This window comes from Cucurbita pepo, chromosome LG01, assembly GCF_002806865.2.
Source record: "Cucurbita pepo subsp. pepo cultivar mu-cu-16 chromosome LG01, ASM280686v2, whole genome shotgun sequence".
Lineage (NCBI taxonomy): Eukaryota > Viridiplantae > Streptophyta > Magnoliopsida > Cucurbitales > Cucurbitaceae > Cucurbita > Cucurbita pepo.
Genome location: NC_036638.1, coordinates 18,035,809 through 18,055,144, shown reverse-complemented (window position 1 = coordinate 18,055,144; position 19,336 = coordinate 18,035,809). Strand labels below are relative to the sequence as shown.

The window sequence follows — 19,336 nt, the reverse complement described above, 5'->3', positions numbered from 1 at the left end:
GTAGGTTACGCTTTGTATGTTGTATGTTGGCACGTGCCCGTGGATTCGCACGTGTCATTAAATTGTATGCTAGCCTGTTATACTCGATTAAGTACGCTTGTGAAATGTGAATGTATGCTGTTTAATGTGATATGATGTATTATGTTTATGACGTTTATGATGTGTCTAGATTATTCTGGCGTGAATGATACTATAATTCTGAATATAAACAACATGTGATATATGACATGAAATCACGATAAACGACATGAAATGTAACCCCGTTAGGATTATGTGTGATATGCAGACTGAAAAATGAGAAATGACATGTTAAGCATGAAAAATGATAGCGGGGCTATATTCATTAATGATAAAAGTAGAAATATTTGGGACCTCATGCATTATGTGTGTTCATGCATTGGGGGATACTCCTATTCCACCACGAGGGTACGGACGCGTACATCCAATGGCAGGACAACGATCGTTATGTTTTGCATAGCGTTGTCGTGACGATTACTAGTTCTAACGGGTGTTCGGCCTAGAGAGTGTCCCAGTGTATGCTTGCCCGACTAGTAAGGTGACCCAGCGGTGTACGAACTGACTGGTAAGCCCATACCCGCACGTATGGGCTGTGTGTAGAGTATATGGTACACGTCCAAATTACCCATTATGACAGTACCGTAGGAAGACAGATTGAAAGATAGGTCCCATCATCTCATTGCATGTGATTGTTGCATAACCCCGATAGGGGTCACTTACTGGATATTCTAGAAATAATCAAGCCTCATGCTACTATATTGTTCAGGTTAAGGCAAAACATTCCTGACGACGGCATTGCAACTCGAGATCATGACACATGCATGCTACTATATTTTTCAGGTTAAGGCAAAACATTCCTGACGACGGCATCGCAACTCGAGACCATGACACATGCATAGAATAGTGGTATTTATTTTCTTAGACTTTATATTTTTCAGGTTAAGGCAAAACATTCCTGACGACGGCATCGCAACTCGAGACCATGACACATGTAGAATAGTGGTATTTATTTTCTTAGACTTACTAGAATAGGATGATCTTAAGTTAAACGTTTATTAATTTTATTTCGGGTCTTTTGTTGTATCGTTTTAAAGATATTTTCGAAACAGGCAAGTCTATGGGTTATGTTTTATGGAATTTAAATAAAGTCTAAAGATGTTCGACACACGCAAGTCCATAGATTATGTTTTCAAAACAGGTAAGTCCATGGATTATCGTTTCAGGCTACTCTCGGTATAATTTACTACCTTTAAAACTCTCATCTAACATCTGTCATAACTCAGCTATACTTCACGAAACTCCACACACAAAAATCGTAATTAAGATAGACTTGTGAATTAAAATCCATTACTAATATTTCATCTAAACGATTTTCAAGCTACTCTTAGTATAATTACTAGATCCGTAACTGAGCTATACAAAACAGAACTCGCACACAAGAAAAAACTGTAATTGAGATAGACCTATGAATTGAATTCGATCACTAATATTTCCTCGTAACCATTGAGACTTATAACTCTCATTTCATCTATCACTGAGCTATAATTTACATACAAAATTCAGTTTCCACCAAGATTGGAACTATAAGATATGCATATAATAAAGGTATAAAAGAAGATGGCAGAATTTTAATGAAGCAGATTCATGAGGCAATGCCTCTTTCCTGTAATCTAACATCTCCTAACAACACCCATAGAATGGCACACAATACTCCAAGAATTGAAAATAAAAAGAATCCCTTATTCGTACCCGTTCTCCTCGCGCTAGTTTTGGGATTACCTATGGCGACATTGGCGTTAAAGGTGTTCAGGGTATTTAGTCTCAATCTGCTAAAGCTAGACATCCTCTGAAAAGTGCGGTTGACGTTCTCGGAAGCTGAAGCGGGGGTGGTCGGTATCGACTCTACAAAGGCCCACAAATTGGAAGAGAACTTACTTGCAGAACTGCCTCCACCGTTTGCTATTTGGTTATCCCTTATTTCTGGTGCTGCAGAACTTACAGATTCATATCCCACACCTAAACAAGACCAGAAAGTTTCATAATTAGCAACTGCCCCACTGCTTCACATTGATAAAATGGCACCTGGAATTGGCACCAAAATGGCAGTTTATGATGAGGTTGACAAGTATAATTGGAGAATAGCTCCTTTCGTATCAGTGAATTCGATAATGTACGAGAAGTATACACAATGTACGAGAAGAATACTCGTTCTAGGTATCTGTCGAAGCTGGCTCAATATTTCACAAGAGGGGTCTCTTGCCATTTGAAGTATAGAATGGCTTATCAAACAAACCCCACTTATCTGAGCAAGAGCCCTGTGTCGATGAGCTAATCGAGCCAGCAACTTCGCGAAAATCGAACAGAAAGAAACAGCTTAGTAAAAGTAGACTGCTTAATGTTTGCTAAAACTGGGCAGATATCAAGTTTGAGCTGAATTATATACCTAAATTTGGTTGAGTACCAAACTGTTGATGCGGTTCTGGGAAGCTGAAGGAATTTTCTGTCTCATTCTCCCAGAACCCATTGCCCATCTGATCATATTGCAAATGGCCATTCACATCGTTGGCAACAAGAATACCACCGTCAGCACTCAAATATGGATCTAAAAACGTTTCTGGGACGACAGGTCCCAAGTCGCGAAGAAACATATTTGCATCATGGAACAGCTCTAACTCGTTCAATCCATCGAACTCTGAATTTCCCAAAGGGTTGACATTTGCCACGAGAGTTGGCTCAGGACCAATGAGATCATCGATCTCCAAGAAATCTTCTTCTTCACGATATTTGGGAGACGATGATACCTCGCTCTCAAAGGATTGCAATTGGAAGAGACCTGCCTGGGTAAATTGGAAGCATGGATGCAAATCACTTGGCTGGCCACTTAAGTTTAGTACTTTATCGGCTTCAGGAAGTATGTGATTCTGAGAGTAAGTATCAATCATAGTACTTGCAGTTTCTTCTTTGTCATCAACCTAAACAGACAAATAAAGTACACAAATCATAAGCTAACTGATAAACTGAACAAATAAAGCATATAAAGGAATGGCCGACAAAATATCCAATGAAATACAGCATATATGTCATATATGTCAAAGATTCTAAATATTATGGACAATAGACACTTAGAAGTTTAGATATGCAGTTCATACGTTCCGATGTTCCCAATTCCTACAGCTATATGATCAATCGAATAAGAAACATTTTTATCTCAAAGTGATGACCAGTCTATTCACCAAGGTAAATTAACATGGAAATGGGAACAGAATATCAGAATGCAATGTTCAGGGAAGCCAACCTGCACGACCGAGTCAAATTGATGAATACCACTGACTGATGGCAACTCTAGGACAGGATCATTTGTAAATTGTTGCAAAAGTTCCTCAATATCATCTGATGAAAGCTGTATTTGAACGTTCGCTCTTTCACGATCGACAGAGGTAACCTCATCAAGTATGTTCACTTGTGGCTCCTGAGCGTCGGAGTGAACTAAAACTTGGCATTCACCATCATTCCAATTTTCTTCTTTAAATGGTGCTCCATATTGCTCACCATTTTTAGGACCAGGTCCACTTTTCTTGTAAAGTTTGTAGAGCGCATAGTAATCCTGCAACAAAGGCTTAAGATTAGTAAAACAAGATCTTGCAAGAAAATAATAAGCAAGAGAAGAGCTTAAACACACTGTTACCTTTACATTCTTACACCTCTTGAGCTCATCTTCATCCAAGGTATACTCATGCATAACCCAATCAGTCCGCTCACCATTAGGGGCACGGCCTTGATAGAACACCAGGGTCTTCTTCACACCAACATTACGTGAATTGTACTTTATTATTCGATCCTTTCCCGTGACCTTCCAGTGGCCATTTCTTGTAGCTCTACTTAATCTAGATGCATTTGGATATCTACGTTCCCTAGGACTGAAAAAGAACCATTGTCTATCACCAGTTTTTAACTTAGATTGACCTGCATTCATTTATTCATGATCAGAAAAACTAGCAATATTCATTAATATCCAAAAACATAGAACAAGACTTGCATTTACAGAGAGAGGGAAACCAATTTTCTAAAATTATGGGAAAAAGGATTATTATCGATAATCAGTTACCATATAGATGATGAATTGGCTATATCAATTAAATTCCTAATCCAAAAACAAGGGGCTTATGTCTTCGGCTATTACATGATTCCTTCCAGTAATAAGAACTCATTGAATAGAAATGATTCATAAGAAAAACAGAAAGGAGCAACAAAAAATAGCTACAACTACGATTTATGAGAATAGATACGTGACTTATAGAAACAACCGAACGGGAAAAATGTACCGAAAGATGCAATTTAAATTTGATGAAGAACTTGAGTGATCTTCTGAACAAAGCTTTGACTTCTAGCAAAGCAAAATCAGCAAACAAAGAAACTAATCAAACGAAAATCACGCAAATAGGTACAGAAAGATCCCAAAATCCATCCTCAACAGTTAAATAAAATCAATCTACAGCAAATTCAGTCAAACACAGAATAGGTCAAAGATAAACCACAAGATCATCAATCGATCAGATTAAGCGCGGGAAGGAAAGTTTATTTACCAGGCAACTCCCCGGGTTCCCACTTGTAAACATCGATCTCGCGAATGATATCGAGCTTCAATTTGCGTCTACAGACTTTGAACTTTAAGTAATAAAGAACCAGCTCCTCATCTGTCGGGTGAAACCGAAACCCTGGTGGCCAATCCCCCTCGTCGCACAATCCCATCGACGACGACACGGTTGACATCAAATCGCTTACGAACAACACCTCAATAAAATAAATAAATAAATAATCAAAACTCCTAATCCTATGACAAAATCGTTAGCGAGGGCGAAAAAATTCGCTCCAAAACTCGACGAATCCACACAATCAAAATTGAATTTGGGAAAGATCGGCAGACTCCGACCACCAGCGACGGCTGAAAGACCGTCGCAGGGAGAAAAAAAAAATGAGAGAGATGGCGGAGTTGAGCTGATTTGGTCAAACCAAGTAATGGGGATGAAGCAGCGAAGGGAGTGGTGGCGGGCTTCTTATTATTACGGTAATACGCGGAAACTTCCTGAAGTGATCGGATATTTTATTATTATTATTTTATTTAGGTAAATCTTTTTTGTTATATGTGTTATAATTCTTTTTTTTTTTTTTTAATTTTAATTATTGATTTTAGATTTATTTTTTAGTTCATTAAAAATTTTATGAGAGACTACATTTTAGAAGAGTGACTATAACAATTTATATTTTTAATATCTCAACATAAATTATATATATAATGAAAAACTTCTAATTTTAAGATTATGACAATATTTCAAAAATAATTATTAACTTTTCTTATTATATAAAATCACGAGAAAATTATACCTTAATGACTAAGGTATATGTTAATATTTGATTTAAAAAATTATAAAATATAGTATTTTGTTGGAATTATATTTAAAAATGAGAAAAGAAAAGAATTTTAAAAATACAATAATCCGTACATAATTTAATATTTTTATCAATTTATTGTTTTTTCTTTTTGGAGCGGCGACGACCGGTGAGACTGAGTCAATTGCTTACACTGGACAATGGATCGATCAGTGTTGAGGTGGCAGGATATTAATGGCTTGATGAAAGATGGTGCTTGGATCACCGTTTGATTCGTTCAAACGAATGCTTCATGTGATTCGCGATGCACAGGATTATTTTGATTCACCGTGAAATATGCTTTAAAAAACTTAAACAAACATATCCCATTTTAAACATTTGACCAAGTATTTATTTGCTTTGAATTTTAATTATTTTATAAATTTAAAAAATAATAATAAAATATATATTGTTTTCAACAATATTTTATAAAAAAATAAAATTTATCTTAAGGTCTAGAAGTTCTATAGCCCTTAGGAAGAATCCTACCAAGTAGATTTTCACTTCACTTTTTAACAGTGACATTTGTATCTGTATTAGGAAGGTAAATTTTTTTTTACTTTTTCTAAATAGGAAAAAGGGAAGTAAGCGATGAATAAAGACTTACCAGATTCACAGCGCATTGTTGTTGTTCGTTGCCGTTTTCTGTATGAATCTACCAAAAGCGCTTGATCCAAGTTACAAGTTCTATGTTTCATTATTCACAGCTGCGTTCTTACTCGATCTCGACTCCTATGTTCTATGTCCATTATTCGCAGCTGCTTTCTTCCTCGGTCTCGACTCCTATGTCCATTATTCGCAGCTGCTTTCTTCCTCGGTCTCGACTCCTATGTCCATTATTCGCAGCTGCTTTCTTCCTCGGTCTCGACTCCTATGTCCATTATTCGCAGCTGCTTTCTTCCTCGGTCTCGACTCCTATGTCCATTATTCGCAGCTGCTTTCTTCCTCGGTCTCGACTCCTATCTCCATTATACGCAGCTGCTTTCTTCCTCGGTCTCGACTCCTATGTCCATTATTCGCAGCTGCTTTCTTCCTCGGTCTCGACTCCTATGTTCCGTTATTCGCAGCCGCCTTCTTCCTCGGTCTCGACTCCTATGTTCCGTTATGCACAGCTGCTGGTCTCGACTCCTATGTTCCGTTATGCACAGCTGCTGGTCTCGACTCCTATGTTCCATTATTCACAGCTGCCTTCTTCCTGGGTATCGACTCCTATGTTCCATTATCCACAGCTGCCTTCTTCCTCGGTATCGACTCCTATATTCCATTATCCACAGCTGCCTTCTTCCTCAGTATCGACTCCTATGTTCCATTATCCACAGCTGCCTTCTTCCTCGGTCTCGACACGCCCCATGCCTCTTAGACCTTGAATCAACGAAATATCTAAATAATTCCTACACTTGCCATATGGGCATTATTTTCTTTTTGAATATCATATCCGTTCAAAGTCATGTACCTCAACTAATCTCACAGAACAACGGTTTGATCCTCATAGGACATTAAATCCTAAGTAGGTGTTCACCTCGAATTGAACTCATTCCCGACGCTTATTCTAAGCCAACTCATGATCGGTGAGATACAGGACTTTTACCAAGAAAACGTCTCTATTTTAGAACCTTTGCGCCAATAAGTATCACCAATAATCTTTGCAAGAACACAAACCATCTTTAAACCGGTGAAATCGAGTTCGGTCCCTTACAAAAATTTCTCGATTATAACTCTTTGATATTAGCTTAATCACAACATGACAATCCCCACAAATCCTTAAATTCTTAATCACTTGGATTGGGGTCCCTTCTTCAGTACAAGATAATCCAAAGGCTACAGCAAGCTTCTCACTATGATAACACAGCACGTTCTCCTTGTCCTCCTCCTCAATATCATGCAATACATTACCAGTTTCAGCTGTATATCCAATGGCTTTGATCCTAAACATGATCTCATCAAGCTTTGCATAAATTTCACGGCAACTCGAATGGCTTCGATCGCCATATAGAAATTTGTGCATATTACCTTTCACTTCTATGTAACTGAATCCAGGCGTCTTCTTCACATCCCTTCTTCTCATGGCATCCCTAACTCGCCCAACGTCATCCCATCTCCGACGAGCAGCATACACATTCGACAACAAAACAAAATCACCACAGCTAATAAAGCCCATCTCTACTAGCTTCCTAGATGCCATCTCTGCCATTTTTACATCCCCATAAGTCCTGCAAGCACCAAGCAAAGTCTGCCACAGAACCATATTAGGAAAAGGCATTGAACTTACAATGTCATAAGCTTCTTTCAGACGCCCAGCTCGACCCAACAAATCGACCACTACTCCGTAATGCTTTATATTTGGCGCCACACCCCTTTGCACCATTGAATTGAAGAGCTTAAGTCCTTCCTCTATGAGCCCTGCGTGGTTACAGGCGCATAGCACCGCTAGATATGATATTGCATCAGGATATATACCAGATCGACCCAACTTTTCAAAAAGATCTAACGCTTTGTGTCCATCACCATGCATTGCAAATGCCATTATCATTGTATTCCATGTGATTAAACTTTTCTCACATCTCATATTCTCAAACACCCAATAAGCTTTATCCACAGATCCACATTTAGCATACATATCAATAACAACATTACAAACCTGCACAACTGTGTCTAAATTCTCCTCTGCTATGTATTTGTGAACATTCTCACCTTCTTTTAAAGTACCCAATTGGGAACACGCCGAGAGAGCACCTTGAACGGTTACTTCATTGGGCCTCAAATTCCCATCCTCCTTCATTCTCTTAAACAAATCTATAGCATCGCTTGGTCGACCCCCCTGAGCAAACCCAGCAATCAGAGAATTCCACGAGGCGATATCTGGTTCTGGCATTTCGTCGAACACCTTCTGGGCCTGATCAAGATCCTCAACTTTTGCGTACGCATCAAGCAATGTAGTCTGCAGGAGAACATCAGCATCGAACCCAAATCGCAAAACCTGTGAATGCAATTGCATCACTTCAGAACGAGCCAACGCACGCGCACAAGCTTTGAGGGCAAAGGAGCAGGTGAGAGCGTCGACTCTATGAGGCCCATTTGACGCGGTCATGGTTCTGTACCAGAAAATGGCATTTGAGGGATTGGAGCTCAAGGCGGTGCCGCGAATGACGGCGTTCCAATCCTTGGTGGAAGGGGAGTGGATATGGCGGAAAACATGGAGGGCATGAGAAAGGTCGCCGAAGGGGGAGATGGCGCAGAGCTCGAGAAGCTTGGTGCGAGAGGAAGAGAAGTGAAAATGGCCATTGGTGATGAGGTTTGCTTGGAGTTGCTTGATTTGCGAGAAGGAAGAACACTTCTGCAACAGGAGATCGAAGTAGGCCATTCGCCGTTCTCTCCGCAGTAAGAGGGCTCGCGACCTAAACTTGTTGGCTTTGCCTAAATTGTCAAACGGAAAAATGAAAATACTTTATTTATTTATTTATTTATTTATTGCTTCAAACATATTCCTATTGGTTTTTAAATTTAAAAAAACAATTACAAGATTATAAAAAAAATTCAAAAAATATGTATCTAATATCATCACAGCCCTAGCTTGATAACTAAAAGAATTCATATTTCATTCTAACATAGTCGACCAAACCAGGGAACAGAAACAACTTACAAGTTGGGAGTATAGCTTCCAATTTTCATCCTCTAATCCCTGTAAGATCAATTGATTGGAATTGAACATTAGTACGGCTCTACCTAGACTTCGTCGGTTCATCATTGACCAAAATAAGTTGAAATGAGAGTAGACGATCAAACCTAAACCCTGCCTTGGAGAAGAAGAAGCTAGGATTGAAGACTTGACTAGGTTTCATCGAACGCTTGAAACTCCTTAGCTAACCTGAGATTGTTTCGATCGCTCCAGTGACTTTAATGTCAAGAGAATGTTCGGCTCCGTCCCTTAATCCTTACATCCCAAAAGTTCAGAAGGCCACTTCAAAATCAGTAATACGGCGTCAGAGTTCAGAGAACAACAGCAAAAGAAGCAATACTATTCCATATTTCAAACGGAATCCGGAATCAAAACTCATTGCGAGTCAAAACAGAACCGAAAACGAGAACGCAGAGAAATGACGAAAGAACACGTACAAAAGCTTCTTGCAACACAGAAGAAGCACAATGTCACTACAAAGGAAAAATGCAGCAAATCAAACATTAACAGGTTGCATCGAAGCACAAAAGAAACCCTAAAACCTTGGCAAAGCATACATTTCGTATCTGAGATTCAGAGGTTGAAAACGAGAAGAAGAAGCGGATGAAGTGAAATTCTTGAATCAATTTCGAAAGGCGGGAACGTATTTATAGGGCAAGCAAGCATATCCGGTACGTACGCTCTGTCATGGGCTTAAATTCGAGGCCCATAATTGCTTCAAAGCTCACATTATCAACATATCCAGACCATATTTTGGGCCTCAATATTTCGCGTCTCAACAGACGGCCTTTTTTAATTTTCTTTTAATTTTCCTTTTTTATTATCAAAACACCGATAAAAATCTGAAAATATATATATTTAAAACAAAAAATAGTTATATTTTTAAATAAATTAAAATAAATATTGTATTGCCATTATAATTATATTTTTTTATTTTTATTGCATTTATAAATAAAATATATATATATATTTAATAGAACGAACGAGAATAAAATCAATCTCCCACTATGATATTAAAGATTGGGGAAGCTAAACTACCCGACAAATTATTTTTAATATAATATTTGTAAGTGAATAATTTAAAACTTTATTTTTTAATTTATCGAATGTATATGGCTCAGAGTCGAACAACAATAAGAAAGGTTCATATACAAGTAGTAGTATCAATACCATCAGCTACTGTTATCGAAAATATATCAGTTTTGACCTATGACTCGAAGTAAAGCTTTATTACGAATCTTCCTCTTTTCCAGACAATACATATAAAGACTTCTTTGGTTCGAGAATATTGGTTTCGGACCCTTATGAATTAACTAAAAGGGTACAACGGTAAATGTGTTGAATGATTTGATCGTTTTGTTCTAGGGTATACTTTTTTTTTTTTTTTTTTTTTTTTTTTTTTTTTTTTTTTTTTTTTTTTTTTTTTTTTTTNAAAAAAAAAAAAAAAAAAACGATATTTTATTTAGCTGGTTGGAACAAATAAAATCCATTACCGTACATCAAAAACATTGCGCGAAATGGAGGATCATCAGAGCGAGAGCGAAATCCGTGAGATTGAAGAAACCAGCTCGAACTCAGAGCTGCAACCTCTTCTTCAGAGCCCGAACACGAGTTCGAATTCCAAAACAGTGAAGACGAAGGTTCCGGAGGTTGAGATCCATCTTTATCGGCAGGGCAAAGGTCCGATCGATGTGTTTAAATCAAGCCTTGGGGGTTGGGAACAAGACCAGCTCGAGGTCCGAGAGATTCTCGATAAATACGGCTTCAAAAGCGTTTTCGCCTTCAAACCTGACTCCGGTCGTGGCGTCCCGATTCGATTCAACCCTAGAAATGGTAGGTCTATATTGACTTACAGAGATGGAGCCGAAATTTACATCGATGGAGAGCCTAAGGTAAAGATTCTCTGCTCTATTCATTTCAAATTGCGAAATCGATCATCTTTACTATATCTGCTACGTGGATCTCGATCTGTAACTATGGAACTGGTTGACCGAAGTTAAAGAGTGAAGAAAAACACTATACATAGTCTGTAATTGTTTGAAATTTAGTTTGTAGCTTTGTTTAGAGATATATAATGCACTCAAGTTTTGTTTGGTTTGAGTTGAGGTTTTAAGAATTGAAGATCTTATGGATGAGAATCATAAGACAGAATACAACCTATTTTTCTTGAATGTTGTAATTGGTGATATGTGGCTGTAAGTCTAGTCGATGGCTATACTCAAAGTAGATTTGAAACGAACGGGTAAAAGCCAGTTGAGAATTGGTAATTTAGTCTTGAAGAATACCAAATGATACAATGTGAGCGAAAGTCCTACACTCTTGGAGATAGAACTTCTTGGTTCTTGATCAAGGTTGTCTCTAGTAAGCATGGGCTTAGCCTCGATTGTTGGGATGCTCATGAGGTTTCTAATAGCACGAACTCCTCGATAGCTAGTTTTCAATGTGTGCCATGTTTTATTGAACTTAAGTTTTCTGTTTAGATGATAATCAGATTTGAGTTTGGGGTATCATGATATTGGCACTGGCACTAATTCAATCCTAGACCCTTTTATCGTTGACCTACTTATCTGAAGAGTTCTTGTTTGAATAGCCTCATTTAACTTGGAAATGCTTGAGCTTCCTCGTTTGAACCTCCTTGCCTTCTCCTTTATCCACTAACATCTCTAAGAAGGTGAAGTTCTTTCTTTTCTTGCCAATTATCCTTGGGAAGATCCACAATGCTGATGACTTTGAGAGGTTGTCCACATTTGTGCCTTGGCTATCATGGTGTGGTATTTGCAAAAGGGCAGTGGAGTATGTGAACCATATTTTTTTTAGGCGTATGTTAACGGCTCATAAAACGACATTTTAGTTTTTTTTTTTAAAAAAAGAAGAAAACGAAGAAGAAAGATATTTTGGGTATCCTACGATTTTGGAAAAGAATCGTGTTGAAGTTCACCTTAATGCTTCATTAGATCCACGAGTAAGTTTGAAATGACTTTTTAGTTGAGCTGTTCATGGAGCCAAAAGAAATGTGTCTAATTAAACACATTTCCCTATTCTAAAAGTCAGTGCCAAACAAACTCTTAGTATACTCATCTTTATCCTTCGTTTTACGATGGCTTGTTTTTGGAGCCCTTCCCTGTAATTCTTTCTTGGTTTAGAATTAATCGAGTCCCTTGTATGAATTGTTTATCACTCTATGAGTTGTTTCCTAGTATACAAGTTTAAACTTACTCATAGATTTGGCCACTAGTTTTATTTTTTCTGATAATTGTCGGTGTTCGGGCAGCTATGGTTGTTGGTATAGTGATCATTGAGGGCTTTTAGAGGATATGGGTTCAAGTCGTAGTGACAACCTACCTAGAATTTAATAACCTACAAGTGACCATGTCAACTAAATATATTTAAGGTTAGGTAGTTGTCTTTGACATTAGTCGAAGCGTGTGCTAGTTGTCATAACACTTGCACGCACACACATAAACGGCGGGTGCTTGGGCTGGCATATGGTTAAAACTGTCTAATATTCTCCATGTTGATTTCACGTGACAACTACTTTGAAGTGTAACTTTTTCCATTCGTACAGTGCTTAAAATTCCTACGTTGTAATTTTTAAGCATGCTTTCAAGAGGGAAGCTAGGATTTACTTCTGATCTTATTGCTAGGACAACCATATGATAAAATATATACCTCATTGACCAAGAAGTTTAATTGCAAGGTTACAGGTCGTATCAATGGATCCAGTTATTAAAGATTTCAATTTTCTCAAATTACCCTGTGACTGTCTGTTTTCCACATTGACTTATATTCTGCTCTTTATCTTTTCTTGACCGGTATGTGTGTGTGCGCGCGTGCGTGTATCCATTGATAGCGAGACTGTATTTCATGAATGAGATGAAATTACAATTAGGTAAAAGCGCCCTACACCAAGAGTTTAATGTACACTCAAGAGTTTAATGTACACTCATAGTTAAGAGAGTCAAAAGGAGTTTCCAAAGCATTAATGCTCTCCAATGGACTCTTTTGCTTTATTTGGTTTATTGTGTTAGAATTGAACACACAAGTTTTTGTGAGTGTGAGTAGTTGCAGGGAGACGACTCATTTTTACTGAGCTAGAGCTAGTTTAAGTAAAAAATGTGAGATCCCATGTTGGTTGGGGAGGAGAACGGAACCGTCTTTATAAGGGTGTGGAAATCTCTCTCTAGCAGACGTGTTTTAAAACCTTGAGGGAAAGCCCAAAGAGGACAATATTTGCTAGCGGTGGGCTTAGGCTTGGGCTGTTACAAAAAAGTCCTATTTCGTGTTCTTTTCCTCTTGATTTTTGGTCTTTGGTTATCGATGTCGTCCTAATTCATAGATGTTTTTCGATGCTAGGACAACCATATGATAAAAGCGTATTTAAGGTTGTGTTTGTCAACTGATTCAGTTGATGACGACCTTAACGTATTGGATGGTAACCGGAAAATGGATGCATATATGTTCTAATGTTGTTCGATTTTGTTCGCTTCATTTTTATTTATTCTTTTGCATCATATTCTAGCACATAGCTAATTCCACATTTTCTCTTTTTACTACAGGATTCCCTGATCAAACCCGTAACCCGGATAGTTTTTGCCGTGGCAATTATTACCATTATGATAACGCTTCTCTCGACCTCAAGAAACTCACAGGGATGGATGAAGAAACTAAACATCACTGGGAACTTCCCTCCTTGGATTCTTGCTTGCGTCGTTATCGTCTTCACACGCTCGAGGAAGAGAACTAGGGACTTGCTGAAGAAGTACGGTTGGTGAATCTTGTTCTCCAGGCCTTTGTTGATTATTGTTTATTGTTTTGAAACTTTGGAAATAGAAGATTTGATACAATACAAATGGAACGTTCTTGGTCCATTGCTATCATAAATTCCCTGCCTGGATCTGATCTTTTGACGTAATGAGTTATTATATAGTTTGGATTTATGTATATAACTTGTTTGTCATAACTTCATTCACAATCTTAAATGTTCTCTCGTTCATTTAAACTCGAGTTACATAACTAGACATGGTGAAATTGAGTTTGAAAAAACGAGCATAAATAAGTTAAATTACCATCCCGCCCTTGCGAAGATTGAGAAGAATAATATCTATCTGGATATTACAAATTTAGTTCATAAACTTTCAATTTACATAAAATTTGTGATTCATATTGAATATATTAGATATCAAAATTCAAATTTATAATTAACGTTCTTGTTAGCATTTAACTTTAATATTGGAAAATTATTAATTTTATTTATTTAGAATTAATTAAATCATACATTTGAGTAGACAATTAAAATTATACTAAAAAAGACTTAGTAAATATAAATAAATAAATAAATATATATATATATATATATAGACTTAGTAAATATATATATATTTAACGAAATTTGAAACAAAAAATATTCACTTAAATAATTAAATTAAGTAACTTCTATTAAACCATAATAATTAAACTTAAATTAAAAATAATAATTAAACTCAATAAATAAATTGTATTTAAAAAAAAAATCAATGACTAAAAAAATAAAATACCGTCCAATCTTACAAAATCTAAACTTCAGCTCAAATGGTAGTCCAACAATCTAAGACTGTGTATTGGACTTGGATTGAATCGATCTAGTGCTCGATAATAAAAGTCCATGATCTAATTCTTGGGCTTGGACCGACCAAACGCTTATTAGTTATATTTTATTTTTTCTTAATTAATATAGAAAAATATTGGAATTTGTGAGAGTGAAAATAAAATAAAATAAAATCAAAGCTTTTTGTTCAAATTTGGAAATGAGTTACTAAAATTAAAGCAATTAAAAAGTCATTTAAAAAATGGGAAGTAAAAAAAAAAAAATAATAAATAAATAATTTATGTGTCAAATATAAATTTTAGTTATATAAAAATATAGATAATTTAATAAATGTCCATGTTTAGAATAAAATAAATAAGAAAAAGAATAATCATTTAATATTGGAATATTTGAAATATTAGAATATTCACTTGTCATACTTGACATTCAAGTAACAAATGGACACGTGTCATTAAGTTAAGCTCGAAGCTATACAATACGAAAAAGTTTGAAAAGTCCTCTTCTTTCTGGCAGTATAAATGTATAAGTTTCGCTCCAATTTGCTTCTCTCTCTCTCTCTCCCCCTCTCCTCGGAGGAATTCACGAAGGAAAAGATTAGGAAAGGAAAATAAAAACCAAAAAGAAAAATCTACAAATTTCCATTTTTAGAGAAGTTTAGAAACCCTAGTGATCCTGTGATCTTCTTCGGCTGTTCGCTCATCGGTAGACTGCCTCCGATTTCTGTTCTTCTATCTATCTAATTTATTTTGTTTCCGGCGGTGTTTTTTCGGTCTCGAGTCGGCGATGGCAACTCCAGTTACGGCACCGGCGACTGTCGCTACAGTTCAAACGGCGGCGATTCCTCCGACTGACTCTGTCGCCACTCGAGGCAGATTCTTGAGTTCTTCATTGTATGTTGGCGATCTGGACCCGACTGTGAACGAGGGACAGCTTTTGGAACTGTTTAGCCAAGTGGCTCAGGTTGTCTCTATTAGGGTTTGCAGGGATCAGACAGGCAGGCAATCGCTTGGATACGCTTATGTTAATTTCAGCAATCATCAGGAAGGTTCGTTGTTTCGTTCTTTATGTTTATATGCGTCTTTAATTTTTGTTCTGTAATTTCTGGATGATTTTGATATGCTTGAGTTTTGATTTTGATACTGTTGTGTTTTGTTCTGATTTTCTTCTTAGGCTATTGCATTTTGGAAATCGAAATTCGATGACTGAAAATTACGTTATTATGAATCGATTTTTTAGTACATTTAAAGAATTATTCTGGATATGTTTTGGGTTTCTGTTGTTATTGGATCAGTTTTTATTAAGTTATATATTGATTCATATTGATTCATACTGATACACACATTCAAGTTGGATATATATATTTTTTAAAGCATCTTTTGGTTCCAAAATTTAGGCATTGAGTCTCTTATTGTATCCTTTCATAAATTTTCTCAGCTTCCAGCGCCTTGGAACATTTGAATTTCTCCCCCATTAATGGGAAGCCTATCAGGATTATGATGTCGAATCGAGATCCTAGCATCCGAAAAAGTGGCCATGCAAATGTTTTCATCAAAAATCTGGACGCATCAATTGATAACAAGGCATTGCAAGATACATTTGCTACCTTCGGTCCTATTCTTTCGTGTAAAGTTGCCATTGATAGCAATGGTCAATCAAAAGGGTATGGATTTGTGCAATTTGAAAATGAGGAAGCTGCAAACATTGCTATAGTTAGGTTGAATGGCATGCTGCTCAATGATAAGCAAGTTTTTGTTGGAAATTTTATTCGACGTCAGGAAAGGATTCAGGCAAATGGATCGACATTTACTAATGTTTATGTGAAGAATTTACTGGAAACTACTACAGCTGATGACCTAAAAAATCTTTTTGCTACACATGGTGACATTACTAGTGCAGCTGTCATGACAGATTCGAAGGGGAAGTCCAAATGTTTTGGCTTTGTGAATTTCCAGAGCCCAGACTCTGCTGCTGCTGCAGTTGAAATGTTGAATGGTACCATCCTTGGTGATGAAAAGGTTCTGTATGTAGCCAGGGCTCAGAAGAAAGCAGAAAGGGAGGCCGAGTTGAAAGCAAAATTTGAACAGGACCGAAAGAGTAGATTTGAAAAATTACAAGGTGCTAATTTGTATATAAAAAACCTTGATGACCATATTGATGATGAGAAGCTCAAAGAGTTATTCTCTGAGTATGGAACAATCACATCATGCAAGGTTCGTTTTTCTTTTGGCAACCTCCACCGTCGAAGCCTACGTGTTGACTTTCGCATAGATAGCTGGATGATTTTTTTTTTTTTTTTTTTTTNTTTTTTTTTTTTTTTTTTTTTTTTTTTTTTTTATTTTTATTTCTATGCCTGATTGAATTATTGCCAGGTTATGCTTGACCAAAATGGACTGAGCAAGGGATCTGGTTTTGTAGCATTTTCTTCGCCAGATGAAGCAACGAGAGCCGTAAATTTGTTTATTTTTTTCATTACGATCTACTTCTGGGTGTTCTATATCCGAATATGGAAACTAACTTTTCTGTTTCTTTTGTATTCTTTAGTTGAATGAATTGAATGGAAAAATGAAGGGAAGGAAACCTCTGTATGTGGCTGTTGCCCAGCACAAAGAAGAGAGAAAGGCTCGGCTCCAGGTGTGATTTTTACTCTCGAGGAATGGTCTATCGTTCATGTTTTTTTTTCCTATGATGATTTCAGTTCTGAATTTAATAACGTGGCGTTTTGATATCTATATCCAATTATGCGAATTTTGATAGTCCCATGTGGTGGATCGAAATACTTATTTACTAGTATTTTGCGAGCGGAGTTGTTGCTTTATCATGCATTTTCTATAATGTGTCAATCCTATGAATTCTGGTAATAGCATATATTCTTGTGTGTACAGGCTCAATTTGCTCAAGCCAGAGCAGCTGGCGCAATGTCGTCTTTGCCTTCAGGACTTCCAGGGTTTCATCCAGGTGCACCACGACTTGCACCTCAGCAGCTGTATTATGGTCAGGGAAATCCCGGGCTGGTGCCCTCACAGCCTGCTGGATACGGCTTCCAGCCTCAACTCATGACCGGAATGCGACCTGGTATGGGTCCAAACTTCATCATGCCTTACCAGTTTCAGAGGCAAGGACAGCCCGGGCCACGTCCTGGGATGAGGCGAGGTGGAAATTTGCAACCATTTAAGCAGCAGCAGCAGCAGCAGGAGGTAACGTTGTTAATATCATCTGTCTACTCGCTATTTTTTTAGTGTCAGTTTCATTAGTAGATACCATTTCAATGTTTGTGCTGCATTTGTCTGCGATTTTGCATTACCGAGATCTATTAAAATCCTTCCTACGAGTTTTTTCGAGGGGGTCAAACCGTTGAAGCCTATGTAGAAATTTATGTACTTTGTTACCGAGTTTCTTTCCTTTGTCTTTCATTTCTTCTGATGTTTGTGTGGACTTGTTTCTTGAATCCAGTCACTGCTCCGTGGCACTGGACAAGGTTTTAGTTACATGAACAATGTACGGAATGGATTAAAGCCACCCGTCCTGCCCCCTGTTCTGCCTCAAGCTCTTGTTGGTCCAGTGATGCCTCTGACTTTTGATACTTCTGGAGTGTCTAGCTCCCCCATTGACGTCCAACGATCAAGGGTCGTGCCTTCATCAACAACACTCGCTTCTGCATTAGCTTCTGCTTCACCCGAAAACCAACGTGTGGTATGTCACCATTTTTCTTTCCTTCATTAGAGAAGAATGAAATCATATCCGTAAGATGAGACATGTCAAAAACTATACTTTCTACATTATATTGTTACAGATGCTCGGCGAGCAGCTGTATCCACTTGTGGAATGTCTCGAGCCAGGTCATGCAGCAAAGGTTACTGGAATGTTGCTGGAAATGGACCAACCAGAGGTCCTTCATCTCATCGAGTCACCGGATGACTTGAAGAGTAAGGTGGCTGAGGCAATGGAAGTCCTCCACAAAGCTTCATCGGAACCCGAGCTATCTGATCAGCTCGGTGCATTGGCCCTGGCCAAATGAACAAAGACCGAAAAAGAGAGCACCTGTTCCCGGGTCATCAATTTTCCTTAGAGCATTCTTTATTCTGGACGGTGAACGAATGTGTGGTTCGGGTTTTATCCTTTCCTTTTCCTTTTATCTTCCTTCCATAACTGTCTAGGTTATTGTCTATTTGTTGCAGGGTCTTGACGGGCAGCTTTATTTTATTTAATTCTAGTTTTGGATGCTTAGAATTTTGTTTGATTTTGTTCAACCTTTGATGACAGATTCCTTCCTTTTGGATTTTTTAAACTATGGTTTCATATGTTTGCTTTTGCTAATATTTTGAGTCTATTTCATATTATTATTATTGCTCAAGATTCATGGCTGTCTTGATGATCATCGGTCATCGGTCATCGATCATTGGGTGCGATATTAATTCTAAATCCAAGCATGATATCGAGGAGTCCGAAATTGAAAGGTTTCAATTGCAGGATATTTGAAAGAACTTGCCCCTCTCTGATTCAGGTACTATGGGAACATATATTTATGATCCTTTAGCAATGAATATTTTTGTGGTGAGCGGTCGTTTGTCAAGGTCCATCGACAATTGGCTCTTCGAAGCTTTGTCGGGTTGGAGGATGCCCAAAAGGGCTAG

General features: G+C 37.5%; 4 protein-coding genes across 6 annotated transcripts; 2 read left to right on the top strand and 2 right to left on the bottom strand.

Moving 5' to 3' along the window:
- Positions 1-1,484: 1,484 nt before the first annotated feature.
- LOC111807508 (NAC domain-containing protein 17-like) lies at positions 1,485-5,076 on the bottom strand. Its single transcript, XM_023693257.1, has 5 exons — positions 4,602-5,076; positions 3,704-3,981; positions 3,314-3,622; positions 2,462-2,990; positions 1,485-2,034 (listed from the first exon to the last, which is right to left on the bottom strand). The coding sequence occupies exons 1-5, from the start codon at positions 4,786-4,788 to the stop codon at positions 1,661-1,663; spliced, it is 1,677 nt and encodes a 558-aa protein (XP_023549025.1). The 5' UTR covers positions 4,789-5,076; the 3' UTR covers positions 1,485-1,660.
- Positions 5,077-5,925: 849 nt separating this feature from the next.
- LOC111789940 (pentatricopeptide repeat-containing protein At1g34160) lies at positions 5,926-9,719 on the bottom strand. 2 transcript variants are annotated; one of them, XM_023670678.1, is made up of 4 exons: positions 9,559-9,719; positions 9,229-9,403; positions 9,086-9,124; positions 5,926-8,859 (listed from the first exon to the last, which is right to left on the bottom strand). In XM_023670678.1, exon 4 carries the CDS (start codon positions 8,804-8,806, stop codon positions 7,076-7,078), a length of 1,731 nt encoding a protein of 576 aa, XP_023526446.1. In that variant the 5' UTR covers positions 8,807-8,859; positions 9,086-9,124; positions 9,229-9,403; positions 9,559-9,719; the 3' UTR covers positions 5,926-7,075. The 2 variants fall into 2 exon arrangements, with proteins under 2 accessions (XP_023526446.1, XP_023526454.1); XM_023670686.1 differs by having other exon boundaries at positions 7,152-7,370; positions 7,456-8,859; positions 9,229-9,719.
- An 872-nt stretch (positions 9,720-10,591) lies between these two features.
- Positions 10,592-14,086, top strand: LOC111782248. Its single transcript, XM_023663089.1, has 2 exons — positions 10,592-11,013; positions 13,678-14,086. Exons 1-2 carry the CDS (start codon positions 10,639-10,641, stop codon positions 13,891-13,893), a joined length of 591 nt encoding a protein of 196 aa, XP_023518857.1. The 5' UTR covers positions 10,592-10,638; the 3' UTR covers positions 13,894-14,086.
- Positions 14,087-15,258: 1,172 nt separating this feature from the next.
- LOC111809005 (polyadenylate-binding protein 3) lies at positions 15,259-19,014 on the top strand. 2 transcript variants are annotated; one of them, XM_023695312.1, is made up of 7 exons: positions 15,259-15,750; positions 16,140-16,915; positions 17,075-17,152; positions 17,247-17,336; positions 17,588-17,896; positions 18,156-18,395; positions 18,496-19,014. In XM_023695312.1, the coding sequence occupies exons 1-7, from the start codon at positions 15,489-15,491 to the stop codon at positions 18,718-18,720; spliced, it is 1,980 nt and encodes a 659-aa protein (XP_023551080.1). In that variant the 5' UTR covers positions 15,259-15,488; the 3' UTR covers positions 18,721-19,014. The 2 variants fall into 2 exon arrangements, with proteins under 2 accessions (XP_023551080.1, XP_023551071.1); XM_023695303.1 differs by having other exon boundaries at positions 17,588-17,899.
- The last annotated feature ends 322 nt before the right edge of the window (positions 19,015-19,336 follow it).